The sequence below is a fragment of the Rutidosis leptorrhynchoides genome, chromosome 5 (genome assembly GCF_046630445.1).
Source record: "Rutidosis leptorrhynchoides isolate AG116_Rl617_1_P2 chromosome 5, CSIRO_AGI_Rlap_v1, whole genome shotgun sequence".
Lineage (NCBI taxonomy): Eukaryota > Viridiplantae > Streptophyta > Magnoliopsida > Asterales > Asteraceae > Rutidosis > Rutidosis leptorrhynchoides.
The window spans coordinates 455,165,930-455,179,207 of NC_092337.1; the positions used below are offsets into that span (position 1 = coordinate 455,165,930).

The 13,278-nt window shown below is 33.3% G+C and overlaps 2 protein-coding genes across 3 annotated transcripts; one reads left to right on the forward strand and one right to left on the reverse strand.

Moving 5' to 3' along the window:
• The first annotated feature begins 495 nt into the window (after positions 1–495).
• On the forward strand, positions 496–2,304 carry LOC139850601 (uncharacterized). 2 transcript variants are annotated; one of them, XM_071840158.1, is made up of 5 exons: positions 496–623; positions 763–857; positions 1,070–1,347; positions 1,713–1,907; positions 1,986–2,304. In XM_071840158.1, exons 1-4 carry the CDS (start codon positions 601–603, stop codon positions 1,905–1,907), a joined length of 591 nt encoding a protein of 196 aa, XP_071696259.1. In that variant the 5' UTR covers positions 496–600; the 3' UTR covers positions 1,986–2,304. The 2 variants fall into 2 exon arrangements, with proteins under 2 accessions (XP_071696259.1, XP_071696260.1); XM_071840159.1 differs by lacking the exon at positions 1,986–2,304 and having other exon boundaries at positions 1,713–1,966.
• A 9,366-nt stretch (positions 2,305–11,670) lies between these two features.
• LOC139850186 (defensin-like protein 1) lies at positions 11,671–12,036 on the reverse strand. The gene is made up of 2 exons (XM_071839774.1): positions 11,967–12,036; positions 11,671–11,879 (listed from the first exon to the last, which is right to left on the reverse strand). The coding sequence occupies exons 1-2, from the start codon at positions 12,022–12,024 to the stop codon at positions 11,671–11,673; spliced, it is 267 nt and encodes an 88-aa protein (XP_071695875.1). The 5' UTR covers positions 12,025–12,036.
• Positions 12,037–13,278: the final 1,242 nt, after the last annotated feature.

Consider the following 13,278-nt stretch of genomic DNA (forward strand, 5'->3'; position numbering starts at 1 on the left):
CAACAACTATTTAAATGGATTAAAAAAAGACATTTTATTATTCACTACCTTTTTAAATTCATGCATGATGCATCCATAATTTCCATCATTTTTAAACACAAATCTTTCGTGTCGAGTATTCTTTGGTCGCTTTCATTAAACCGAACGGTGCTAGCCTTTCTCAAGATCTTGTAGACCGTGACAAGCTTGCTTCTTCTTCGGGTGTTGGTTGATAATTTCAATCCGACTCTTTTAACTTTTAAGTATGAAAACCGGTCCGGAAAAAATACACGGCGTCGACGACAATTTGAAAAATCCGGAACATGGTTAATAGGTACTTTGGTGTAGTTCATGTTTTGTATGTTTCGTCATCGTTTATGTTTGTTTTCTCGTTTTAGCTATGTTAGCGAGTTGAGGTTTGGTGTTTTGGTTTGGTTGAGGCTTGGTTTTAGATAGCATTCCCAATTTAACTTAAATAGTTAAATCCAATTTTATGATCTTCCATGTTTAGGCCCAGGCAATTAATTGGCCCAATCGGCAATTCATTCCCCCCAAATTGACTTTTTCTCTTCCTCCAATCAAGTCATCATCCCAAAATCGTTCGTTACAGACTCTTCGCTGATGGAAATCGAGACATGTTACAGGTACGTTCCTTCAATTCGTTCTAAAAAAACTAACAAATAAACGCATCAAATCGATTCGCTTTTAGTTGATTAAAGGATGTTTAATTTATCATATTGGTATTTGTATGAACAAATTGATTGATTTGATTGATTTTAGCAGAAAAGAAAAAATTTGGGATGAAGCAAAGGATAAAACAATAGCAGCGCTTTATGATGATTCAGAGAAACCTAGCCATCACAAAATTTATAGAGAAGGTGCATTATCATCATCATTGTTATTATAATTATTAGTGTTATTATTAATTTATATATGCAATTAAAATTATAAAAAATGATGTACAAATAAAGTGGTACCAAGTGTATTGGTTTGTTATGTTTTGACAAGCATAACAAAAATTTCATGGTCAATCAGTTTCAAACAGTCTATCGAAATTCGGAACAATTAAAAATTAATTGATTGATTGAAGGAGTGAATATTGTTTGTTCGGATGGGATATCCATTGATGCCGAGATCTTTAAGAGGGAGTCTATAGTGGCCGCATCTCGTTACGAGCACGACTTGTGCGATATAGAAGTCGAAAGCAATAGCAAAATCATTAAGAAGGTTGAACACTTCTGTGGGACACGTGCGATGATCCAGAATTATTATGCTTGTGATGATTACCACCTCCAACAAAAGAAGTTGAATTCTTTCAATTCCAACTTTCGCCAACACAATCGAATCTATGCTCTCGATCTTATGATTGTATGCTTCTTTTTCCTTTTTCTTTTTTTAATTCGTGCCTGTTAGAAATTCTGTTTGATTTATTAGGTTTTAATCAGTCATAATAATAATCACATTTAATGAAGAATCTGGTTCTGAATTTGGACGTGTTTTCTTTAGTTCTTCTCATGTATGCCTTAACAACCTTAACCTTAAAACCTAGGGATTTATTTATGGATAATTAATTAATAATTTGATATTAATTGATAAACACAAGTGTCTGCCTGCCACATATATATCTCAGACTTGAATCCAACACTTTACTCGTTTTATTTCTATTGTATTCTTGTTCATTTATCATTTTTTGTAACTAATTTGCTTTATTTTTTTTTGTTTTTTCATTTCAGGCTGCTTTCGATTTGCAGATAAGAAGCCTCGTGGACCTGATGATGGAAGACGTTGTTGATGTGTTTGCGAAAATGACTAGTGATGAAGCCTACAAAATCTTATTTGTGAATTTGACAGGGGAGTATAAACGTGGTAAATTCGAATTCATGAAAAAAGGTCTCATTTCTAGTGGGCTTCTGAAGGGATTTAAATAGGTATGGCTTAGCCCTTGTCTTTAATGTAACTTATCATAATGCTGATTAAGTGACATGGATGTGTGCGTGCGTGCGTAGGCCTGTGAACACAAAGAAATACTTGAAGCCCATGTATCATCAACTGCTTCATGGATTGAATGAAACAGAACAAAACTTATGGTAAACCACTTTTATATCTGTAAAAAAACTTGTTTATTATCCTGGAATAGGCAAATTAACAGGGCTTTGAACATGTGACGTTCAAGAGGATATAGAGTTTACTAGGAGCCATGTACTTCGGCTTTACCAAATAGATTTTGGTTCTAATGTGGCGTGGGGTCTTAAGATACTGATCGAATTAAGTGAAACTTTTGTTTCACCATTGATGCCGTTATGTTCAGAAATACATAGGCAAGTTGTATGACATTTTGCATAAATCATATGCCCTCCCAAACTACTTGTTCTCTCCCAATTTTCGGTAACAAGATTCATTAACCTCATGGAAAAAGATATGTATCGCGTTTCAGTAGTCATGTTCAACTTAAACAAATAAACCGAACAAAGATTCTTCCATTTAAAACATAGATAAACAATGGAACAAAGATTCTTCCTTTGAAAACCAAACGTTCAGGTCCCGAAGGGGACTATAACAAGAACGCTTCATGAATTCAATAGACTAATCATAGCTTGCTTATCCTTAACTACAATGTCAACCTCTATGCCAAAATAATCACAACTGTAGATTTCCTAACCATATCAAACGGGAAAACTGAGCCAGGACCGTAAGGAGGGCCCAATAAACAACATTCGTTCGTATTTCCTTTTTGTATGAATCATGGTGGGAGACGAATAAACTTAGAAGTGGGCGGGTTTCCAAGAGACCTTGTGGATCATCAATGAGTCACGGAACACCCTTAGATTGGTCCGTTACAATATTAATGACACGACGATATTGCAAGGATATTAATAATTTTTTTTGAAAAGCAAGATAATTTTATTGATAAGGAAATGATACAACGAGGATTACAACATGAATAACACTAATTTTAGCGAAACTCGAGGACCTATACTAGATATATCGGAGCAGTATTATCAAACTTAACATCAATCACCATTACCCTCATCATCTACTAATACATAAAAAGGATTGTTTGTTTCAATTCTATCTTTGGAATATGTCTTATTATTACCTTCACCATCAATGCCCTTCCCTTTATCTGTTTTCCTTGAAACATTCTGATTTCGATTTTTCTGGGACTCCACATTCCAATTTGTTTCCTCCACAGCAATATTGTCTTTAATACCATGATTATTCTTAACTGCATTTTGCTTGATACCTTTTGCTTCTGTTGACTGCCATTGACTTTTATTATTATCAAAATTCAACTTATGAGATACCCTTCCTTTCTGACTAACAACTTTAGAGCCGTCCTCAACAAACTGGTTATTTAAATCAACTGTTTCACCATCATTGTTGTTTTTCAAAACGTCTTTTAACACTTGTGCTGAAACTTCATCTTCTGTTTTAGGCCTAATTTTACAAGTATTAAAAGAGTGCCCAAACACTTTGCAATGAGTGCATAAAGGCGGTTTCCATTGATAAGTCACCTCAAGTTTACCCACTTTGGCTGGAAAAGAACCAATCACAGGATAGGAAAATTCGACAAAGCTAGGAAGGTCATCAGCTGCATTGACTTCAGTCAAAACTCTAGCAAAACCTAGTCTTCCACTTTTACTTAAACATCTCTCTGAAGTAACTTTGTCCATCAACATAGGCCTACCAATACCACTAACAAGTTTACCTATACTTCTGCCACTCCATAGTTCAATGGGTATATTGTGAATGCAAATCCAAATTGGAACTTTTTCGGGTTCAATTTTTTCAAGCCAAACCCCAGGTTCCCACTGATTCACGAAAAAAGGAACATTATTAATTAACCATGGACCACTCTCAAGAACCTCCTTCATACCCTTTTCGTTATTAAATTTGCATAAATAAAATCCTGCAGCTGTTTTGACGATTTCTTTAAGATCATACCTTCGCCACATTCTCCTTAGATGGGCATTAACAGCCCTATATTCCATAGAAGTTCCAATAAAATACCCATATAATTGAAGAGAAAACGCACTACCGCCCTTCTTAACCTCCTCGGCGGAGAAAACTATTCTCTTTTGACCATTAGACATTAAAACTGGAGGAATGAACTCCATTTTTAATTCTTCTTCATCTTTGGTTTGTTTTAAGAAGTCAGCAAAAGTGATGTTTGGATTTACCCATGCTCTTGGGGATTTAGTATTTGTATTGCCTTGCCCATCACTAGTCTCAACCCCTTCCATTGTTGTAGATTTAATCCCAGAAACAACATTATCTTTATCACCGCTATTATTATCCTGCGTATTCATTAAATTTACATTGTCACCCAATGTAAATTGGGAGAAATCATCAGGAACAACAATTGACTCTCTAATACCATCATTCTTAAATAACTTAACAGCATTCTCAGCAGCAGCCACTAGGTTTACATCAACCTCATTATAGCTACCATCTTTTGAACTTTTAAAGAATACAACAGGACTAGCCGGTTTAGCAACAGCAATAGTTTCACCAATAGATTTAGCAAGGATATTAATAATGGTTTGTAGTCGACACTTGTTTCTTGTGTTAATGAAATTAAAAGAACAATGACAATAGAATTGGGGTAATACTTGATGTATTATTTCCATCTCTTAGTTTACATAATCTATAAACCAAGGCTATCCCCTTTCTCTTACTTTACATTAGTTTATACTCAATGTAAAGTGAAGGCAACTCTATCTCTATTTTACGTTTACAAAGAAATCAAAAAAATAGAGGCTCTCTTATTTTCCCCCAACTACTCACTATTTATAAATTTAAATAATATAAGTAATGGGGCTAAGATCATGCACGTCTTACAAACGTGTATGTAATCATGGGAAAAGTTCAACGTGAGCATGTGTGTGTAACTTCTCCACGTGTCCCATTTGTTGAGAATTAATAGGATCATGCAAACTGATCCATTGACTCTTCCAACATCTTCTTGATCTCGGATTCCAGTTACATGGAAGATCCACCCGGATCATTCCTCCCCTTCTCCGGCAAAGACGACTAACTCCTGTTAGTCATTAATTTCTTTTGATGATTAAATTTCTCAAATACAACGATGTGTTGTTCTTCATTTGAGGGTTTTTTTTCTACCTTCTTTTCATGAACAAAGAAGATGCATTTTATCCATGTTAAAGCATATAAGCTTAGAAACATGAGATTCTCTTCCACCAACATCAAGTAGAAGGCATTTTTTTTTCCTTCTCTATATTTTCCTTTTTTTTTTTTTTTTTAATGAGACTATGGGATTTTTTTCCTTAAAAGAAATAGTTAACTTTTCTCATGTTCAACATTAAAAGAATGTAAACATGTCAAATAGTTGTTTCTTTTTCTTGATACCAATTTTTTATTGTATTCTTTTTCTTCTTCTTTTTCTTGGCCATTGCTATGCAACTTGAACAAATCTCGCGGAAGCTTTTTAATTCGTCACACACGGAACGAATGCTCTGAATACCACTTGATCCGTTACAATATTAATGACACGACGATATTGCAAGGATATTAATAATGGTTTGTAGTCGACACTTGTTTCTTGTATTAATGAAAATAAAAGAACAATGACAATAGAAGTGGGGTAATACTTGATGTATTATTTCTCTCTCTTAGTTTACATAATCTATAAACCAACACTTTCCCCTTTCTCTTACTTTACATTAGTTTATACTCAATGTAAAGTGAAGGCAACTCTCTCTCTATTTTACGTTTACAAAGAAATCAAAAAAATAGAGGCTCTCTTATTTTCCCCCAACTACTCACTATTTATAAATTTAAATAATAGAAGTAATGGGGCTAAGATCATGCACGTCTTACAAACGTGTATGTAATCATGGGAAAAGTTCAACGTGAGTATGTGTGTGTAACTTCTCCACGTGTCCCATTTGTTGAGAATTAATAGGATCATGCAAACTGATCCATTGAATCTTCCAACATCTTCTTGATCTCGGATTCCAGTTACATGGAAGATCCACCTGAATCATTCCTCCCCTTCTCCGGCAAAGACGACTAACTCCTGTTAGTCATTAATTTCTTTTGATGATTAACTCTCTCAAATACAACGATGTGTTGTTCTTCATTTGAGGGTTTTTTTTCTACCTTTTTTTCATGAACAAAAGAAGATGCATTTTATCCATGTTAAAGCATATAAGCTTAGAAACATGAGATTCTCTTCCACCAACATCAAGTAGAAGGCATTTTTTTTTCCTTCTTTATATTTTCCCTTTTTTTTTTTTAATGAGACTATGGGATTTTTTTTCCTTAAAAGAAATAGTTAACTTTTCTCATGTTCAACATTAAAAGAATGTAAACATGTCAAATAGTTGTTTCTTTTTCTTCATACCCATTTTTTATTGTATTCTTTTTCTTCTTCTTTTTCTTGGCCATTGCTATGCAACTTGAACAAATCTCGCGGAAGCTTTTTAATTCGTCACACACGGAACGAATGCTCTGAATACCACTTGATCCGTTACAATATTAATGACACGACGATATTGCAAGGATATTAATAATGGTTTGTAGTCGACACTTGTTTCTTGTGTTAATGAAAATAAAAGAACAATGACAATAGAAGTGGGGTAATACTTGATGTATTATTTATATCTCTTAGTTTACATAATCTATAAACCAAGGCTATCCCCTTTCTCTTACTTCACATTAGTTTATACTCAATGTAAAGTGAAGGCAACTCTCTCTCTATTTTACGTTTACAAAGAAATCAAAAAAATAGAGGCTCTCTTATTTTCCCCCAACTACTCACTATTTATAAATTTAAATAATAGAAGTAATGGGGCTAAGATCATGCACGTCTTACAAACGTGTATGTAATCATGGGAAAAGTTCAACGTGAGCATGTGTGTGTAACTTCTCCACGTGTCCCATTTGTTGAGAATTAATAGGATCATGCAAACTGATCCATTGAATCTTCCAACATCTTCTTGATCTCGGATTCCAGTTACATGGAAGATCCACCTGAATCATTCCTCCCCTTCTCCGGCAAAGACGACTAACTCCTGTTAGTCATTAATTTCTTTTGATGATTAACTCTCTCAAATACAACGATGTGTTGTTCTTCATTTGAGGGTTTTTTTTCTACCTTTTTTTCATGAACAAAAGAAGATGCATTTTATCCATGTTAAAGCATATAAGCTTAGAAACATGAGATTCTCTCCCACCAACATCAAGTAGAAGGCATTTTTTTTTCCTTCTTTATATTTTCCCTTTTTTTTTTTTATGAGACTGGGATTTTTTTTCCTTAAAAGAAATAGTTAACTTTTCTCATGTTCAACATTAAAAGAATGTAAACATGGCAAATAGTTGTTTCTTTTTCTTCATACCCATTTTTTATTGTATTCTTTTTCTTCTTCTTTTTCTTGGCCATTGCTATGCAACTTGAACAAATCTCGCGGAAGCTTTTTAATTCGTCACACACGGAACGAATGCTCTGAATACCACTTGATCCGTTACAATATTAATGACACGACGATATTGCAAGGATATTAATAATGGTTTGTAGTCGACACTTGTTTCTTGTGTTAATGAAAATAAAAGAACAATGACAATAGAAGTGGGGTAATACTTGATGTATTATTTATATCTCTTAGTTTACATAATCTATAAACCAAGGCTATCCCCTTTCTCTTACTTCACATTAGTTTATACTCAATGTAAAGTGAAGGCAACTCTCTCTCTCTATTTTACGTTTACAAAGAAATCAAAAAAATAGAGGCTCTCTTATTTTCCCCCAACTACTCACTATTTATAAATTTAAATAATAGAAGTAATGGGGCTAAGATCATGCACGTCTTACAAACGTGTATGTAATCATGGGAAAAGTTCAACGTGAGCATGTGTGTGTAACTTCTCCACGTGTCCCATTTGTTGAGAATTAATAGGATCATGCAAACTGTTCCATTGAATCTTCCAACATCTTCTTGATCTCGGATTCCAGTTACATGGAAGATCCACCTGAATCATTCCTCCCCTTCTCCGGCAAAGACGACTAACTCCTGTTAGTCATTAATTTCTTTTGATGATTAACTCTCTCAAATACAACGATGTGTTGTTCTTCATTTGAGGGTTTTTTTTCTACCTTTTTTTCATGAACAAAAGAAGATGCATTTTATTCATGTTAAAGCATATAAGCTTAGAAACATGAGATTCTCTTCCACCAACATCAAGTAGAAGGCATTTTTTTTTCCTTCTTTATATTTTCCCTTTTTTTTTTTAATGAGACTGGGATTTTTTTTCCTTAAAAGAAATAGTTAACTTTTCTCATGTTCAACATTAAAAGAATGTAAACATGGCAAATAGTTGTTTCTTTTTCTTCATACCCATTTTTTATTGTATTCTTTTTCTTCTTCTTTTTCTTGGCCATTGCTATGCAACTTGAACAAATCTCGCGGAAGCTTTTTAATTCGTCACACACGGAACGAATGCTCTGAATACCACTTGATCCGTTACAATATTAATGACACGACGATATTGCAAGGATATTAATAATGGTTTGTAGTCGACACTTGTTTCTTGTGTTAATGAAAATAAAAGAACAATGACAATAGAAGTGGGGTAATACTTGATGTATTATTTATATCTCTTAGTTTACATAATCTATAAACCAAGGCTATCCCCTTTCTCTTACTTCACATTAGTTTATACTCAATGTAAAGTGAAGGCAACTCTCTCTCTATTTTACGTTTACAAAGAAATCAAAAAAATAGAGGCTCTCTTATTTTCCCCCAACTACTCACTATTTATAAATTTAAATAATAGAAGTAATGGGGCTAAGATCATGCACGTCTTACAAACGTGTATGTAATCATGGGAAAAGTTCAACGTGAGCATGTGTGTGTAACTTCTCCACGTGTCCCATTTGTTGAGAATTAATAGGATCATGCAAACTGATCCATTGAATCTTCCAACATCTTCTTGATCTCGGATTCCAGTTACATGGAAGATCCACCTGAATCATTCCTCCCCTTCTCCGGCAAAAACGACTAACTCCTGTTAGTCATTAATTTCTTTTGATGATTAACTCTCTCAAATACAACGATGTGTTGTTCTTCATTTGAGGGTTTTTTTTCTACCTTTTTTTCATGAACAAAAGAAGATGCATTTTATCCATGTTAAAGCATATAAGCTTAGAAACATGAGATTCTCTTCCACCAACATCAAGTAGAAGGCATTTTTTTTTCCTTCTTTATATTTTCCCTTTTTTTTTTTAATGAGACTGGGATTTTTTTTCCTTAAAAGAAATAGTTAACTTTTCTCATGTTCAACATTAAAAGAATGTAAACATGGCAAATAGTTGTTTCTTTTTCTTCATACCCATTTTTTATTGTATTCTTTTTCTTCTTCTTTTTCTTGGCCATTGCTATGCAACTTGAACAAATCTCGCGGAAGCTTTTTAATTCGTCACACACGGAACGAATGCTCTGAATACCACTTGATCCGTTACAATATTAATGACACGACGATATTGCAAGGATATTAATAATGGTTTGTAGTCGACACTTGTTTCTTGTGTTAATGAAAATAAAAGAACAATGACAATAGAAGTGGGGTAATACTTGATGTATTATTTATATCTCTTAGTTTACATAATCTATAAACCAAGGCTATCCCCTTTCTCTTACTTCACATTAGTTTATACTCAATGTAAAGTGAAGGCAACTCTCTCTCTCTTTTACGTTTACAAAGAAATCAAAAAAATAGAGGCTCTCTTATTTTCCCCAAACTACTCACTATTTATAAATTTAAATAATAGAAGTAATGGGGCTAAGATCATGCATGTCTTACAAACGTGCATGTAATCATGGGAAAAGTTCAACGTGAGCATGTGTGTGTAACTTCTCCACGTGTCCCATTTGTTGAGAATTAATAGGATCATGCAAACTGATCCATTGACTCTTCCAACATCTTCTTGATCTCGGATTCCAGTTACATGGAAGATCCACCCGGATCATTCCTCCCCTTCTCCGGCAAAGACGACTAACTCCTGTTAGTCATTAATTTCTTTTGATGATTAAATCTCTCAAATACAACGATGTGTTGTTCTTCATTTGAGGGTTTTTTTCCTACCTTCTTTTCATGAACAAAAGAAGATGCATTTTATCCATGTTAAAGCATATAAGCTTAGAAACATGATATTCTCTTCCACCAACATCAAGTAGAAGGCATTTTTTTTTCCTTCTCTATATTTCCTCTTTTTTTTTTTTTTTTTTAATGAGACTATGGGATTTTTTTTCCTTAAAAGAAATAGTTAACTTTTCTCATGTTCAACATTAAAAGAATGTAAACATGGCAAATAGTTGTTTCTTTTTCTTCATACCCATTTTTTATTGTATTCTTTTTCTTCTTCTTTTTCTTGGCCATTGCTATGCAACTTGAACAAATCTCGCGGAAGCTTTTTAATTCGTCACACACGGAACAAATGCTCTGAATACCACTTGATCCGTTACAATATTAATGACACGACGATATTGCAAGGTTATTAATAATGGTTTGTAGTCGACACTTGTTTCTTGTGTTAATGAAAATAAAAGAACAATGACAATAGAAGTGGGGTAATACTTGATGTATTATTTCTATCTCTTAGTTTACATAATCTATAAACCAAGGCTATCCCCTTTCTCTTACTTTACATTAGTTTATACTCAATGTAAAGTGAAGGCAACTCTCTCTCTATTTTACGTTTACTAAGAAATCAAAAAAATAGAGGCTCTCTTATTTTCCCCCAACTACTCACTATTTATAAATTTAAATAATAGAAGTAATGGGGCTAAGATCATGCACGTCTTACAAACGTGTATGTAATCATGGGAAAAGTTCAACGTGAGCATGTGTGTGTAACTTCTCCACGTGTCCCATTTGTTGAGAATTAATAGGATCATGCAAACTGATCCATTGACTCTTCCAACATCTTCTTGATCTCGGATTCCAGTTACATGGAAGATCCACCCGGATCATAGATGGTTGGGGATAGACGTGCAAGATGACCGGTTTTAAAAAAGCTGATTTTTTCAAAACCGGTTTTGATTAAAGTGTTTTTTCGGAATCAGTTTTTTTTTTAGTTTTAAATGTTCAGAATGCGCTTTTTTTTTAATTCGACTCCGGTTTAAGTGTATAACCGAATTATTTGATAAAATTACAAGTAAAATTAAAATTAACTAATAATTATTTGAGAAAAACAGTAATTTTAGTTAAACAATACACATATTTGTTATTTAAAAAATACAAATATACAACTAAACATTTAACAAATACATTTCGAACCACGGCTTGACCACCACTCGGAAACGTATCAGCGTACTAAAATTATTTCGAGTTCCGGCATTGTCATCACCAGTTATACTTAAGTCATTAACTTGTCTTGAATTTCTTTGTCATCTACGGCTTCAGAATCGAAGTCTTCAAATTCACGTCTATCTAATTCGTTAGTTGGAATGATAGTTTCATATTCATAATCATGTGTACCTAATTTATAAAAATGTTTTTCACAGTTGTTCTTTTTTTATGGCACGATTGAAATGTTTATTACACATATAAACGATTGTTCGGTCTAACTTATAATAATTTTGTATCGCAATATTTGCATATGAAAAAGTAATATCATTGTTCATTTGTCTAAAAGAGGCTAAAACATTGCATTCACGTCCAAGTTACACATCATATTTGATCTAACAAACAAGGTTTAGTACAACAGCAGCGCCTTCGTAATCCGCGACACTTGCCACCAGGGAACCCTTCATTTTTGCAGACGAGGGCACAGTTCTGGTTGCTCACGCACGGCCCTTTGAAACCTTGACTCTTTGATTCACACGTCCTTGCCTCTGCCACCATTTGATGCATCATTTTTTCACCGAGTTCTTCTTCATCTACATCGCAAGTTAAATTAAGCATGTCACATATCAATTATATGTAGCAAAACAATAAAAATAAAATTGAAACTACTTAGCCCTTACATGGAACCAGTAAGAGAATGAGGATGAGAAATAGACCATTGAGTTTGCTTTTCTCCATTGATTAATCTTGATAATGAAATAATGAAATGATTTAGATATAGATTGATTTATTTATAATGAGTTAGATCCTACACTTTTTTTTTTTTTTGTTATTGAAAAAAAGTTTGAATAAAGTATTGATTCAAAACAGAAAGTGTAGTAAAATAACCGTGTGGTAGTGGCCAAGTTGTCTTTGTCCGGCAAAAAGATTATGATACGGTGGAAATAGAAGAATTTTACTAAAGATATCAATTAACTAAGTCCAAATATAGAAAAAGTAATGTTTAGTTTTTGGGTAAATTTTTTGATAAATTCGCTGTAATTGTGTATCATCTATTTGTACGATACAAGTTTGTAATGTATAGATTGATGAATTTATCAAAAACTTTAGTAAAAATATCACCACCATAACTATTTAGCATGATACATAAGTTCAAAACATATGTGATGTTATTGACTTGAAATATGATTTCTAGTTTTGCCCCTATGTGTAGAGACTAGATAGCGCGGTTACAATTAACACTAACGTCTACACAATCACATCAAATGAAGAAACAAACATCAATGGCATTTTCTTACCCTTCGTTCTTTTCAGTGGCGATTTCGGATCAAAATTTAATGGAGTCTAAGAAATTTATTTTCAGTACTAATTATATTTAAATGATATTTTAGTGATTGTTTTCCTTTTAAAAAACTATAAATTCAAAAATTATATGGGTCCGAGTAGTTATTTTTAGTGGTGTCCTATACAATTGAAAGAAAAAAACAATAAAGTTGAAAAATATACGTGTGACGATCGCTCCAAATTCATGTGGACAAACACGTCATTCATCGATTTCATTGCGAGGTATTTGACCTCTATATGATACGTTTTGTAAACATTGCATTCTTTTGAAAAGGCACACCATAAATGAATATTTAAATCAAAGGTTTTCGACATCTGATGATTTCTACATATAGACAATCACCGTAAATAATAGTTTACAATAGTACTTCCGTTGACAATGCAGTCAAAATAAGATACATGGTGATGATTTCGTGAATGCAACGTTTCCTTGAAAAATATGCCATATACGACTCCATGCACATAGCTTGTCTAACATATAAGCAAACAGCGGAAGACTTCTAGGAAACCTGAGAATAAACATGCTAACAAGTGTCAACACAAAGGTTGGTGAGTTCATAGTTTTAGTGTTTCGCATAATCTGTATATAAAAGTGGATTACAAGATTTCAGTTGTTTCATCCAGAAACATTTATCAAAAGTTTGTCAA

Bases quoted from the DNA above. Each gene is read 5' to 3' on its own strand.
- LOC139850186 (XM_071839774.1), bottom strand. From the start codon at position 12,024: ATGGAGAAAAGCAAACTCAATGGTCTATTTCTCATCCTCATTCTCTTA. The intron at 11,880-11,966 runs GTAAGGGCTAAG...CTTGCGATGTAG, and splicing joins CATTCTCTTACTGGTTCCAT to ATGAAGAAGAACTCGGTGAA.
- LOC139850601 (XM_071840158.1), top strand. From the start codon at position 601: ATGGAAATCGAGACATGTTACAG. The intron at 624-762 runs GTACGTTCCTTC...TGATTTTAGCAG, and splicing joins GAAATCGAGACATGTTACAG to AAAAGAAAAAATTTGGGATG. The intron at 1,348-1,712 runs GTATGCTTCTTT...TTTTCATTTCAG, and splicing joins ATGCTCTCGATCTTATGATT to GCTGCTTTCGATTTGCAGAT.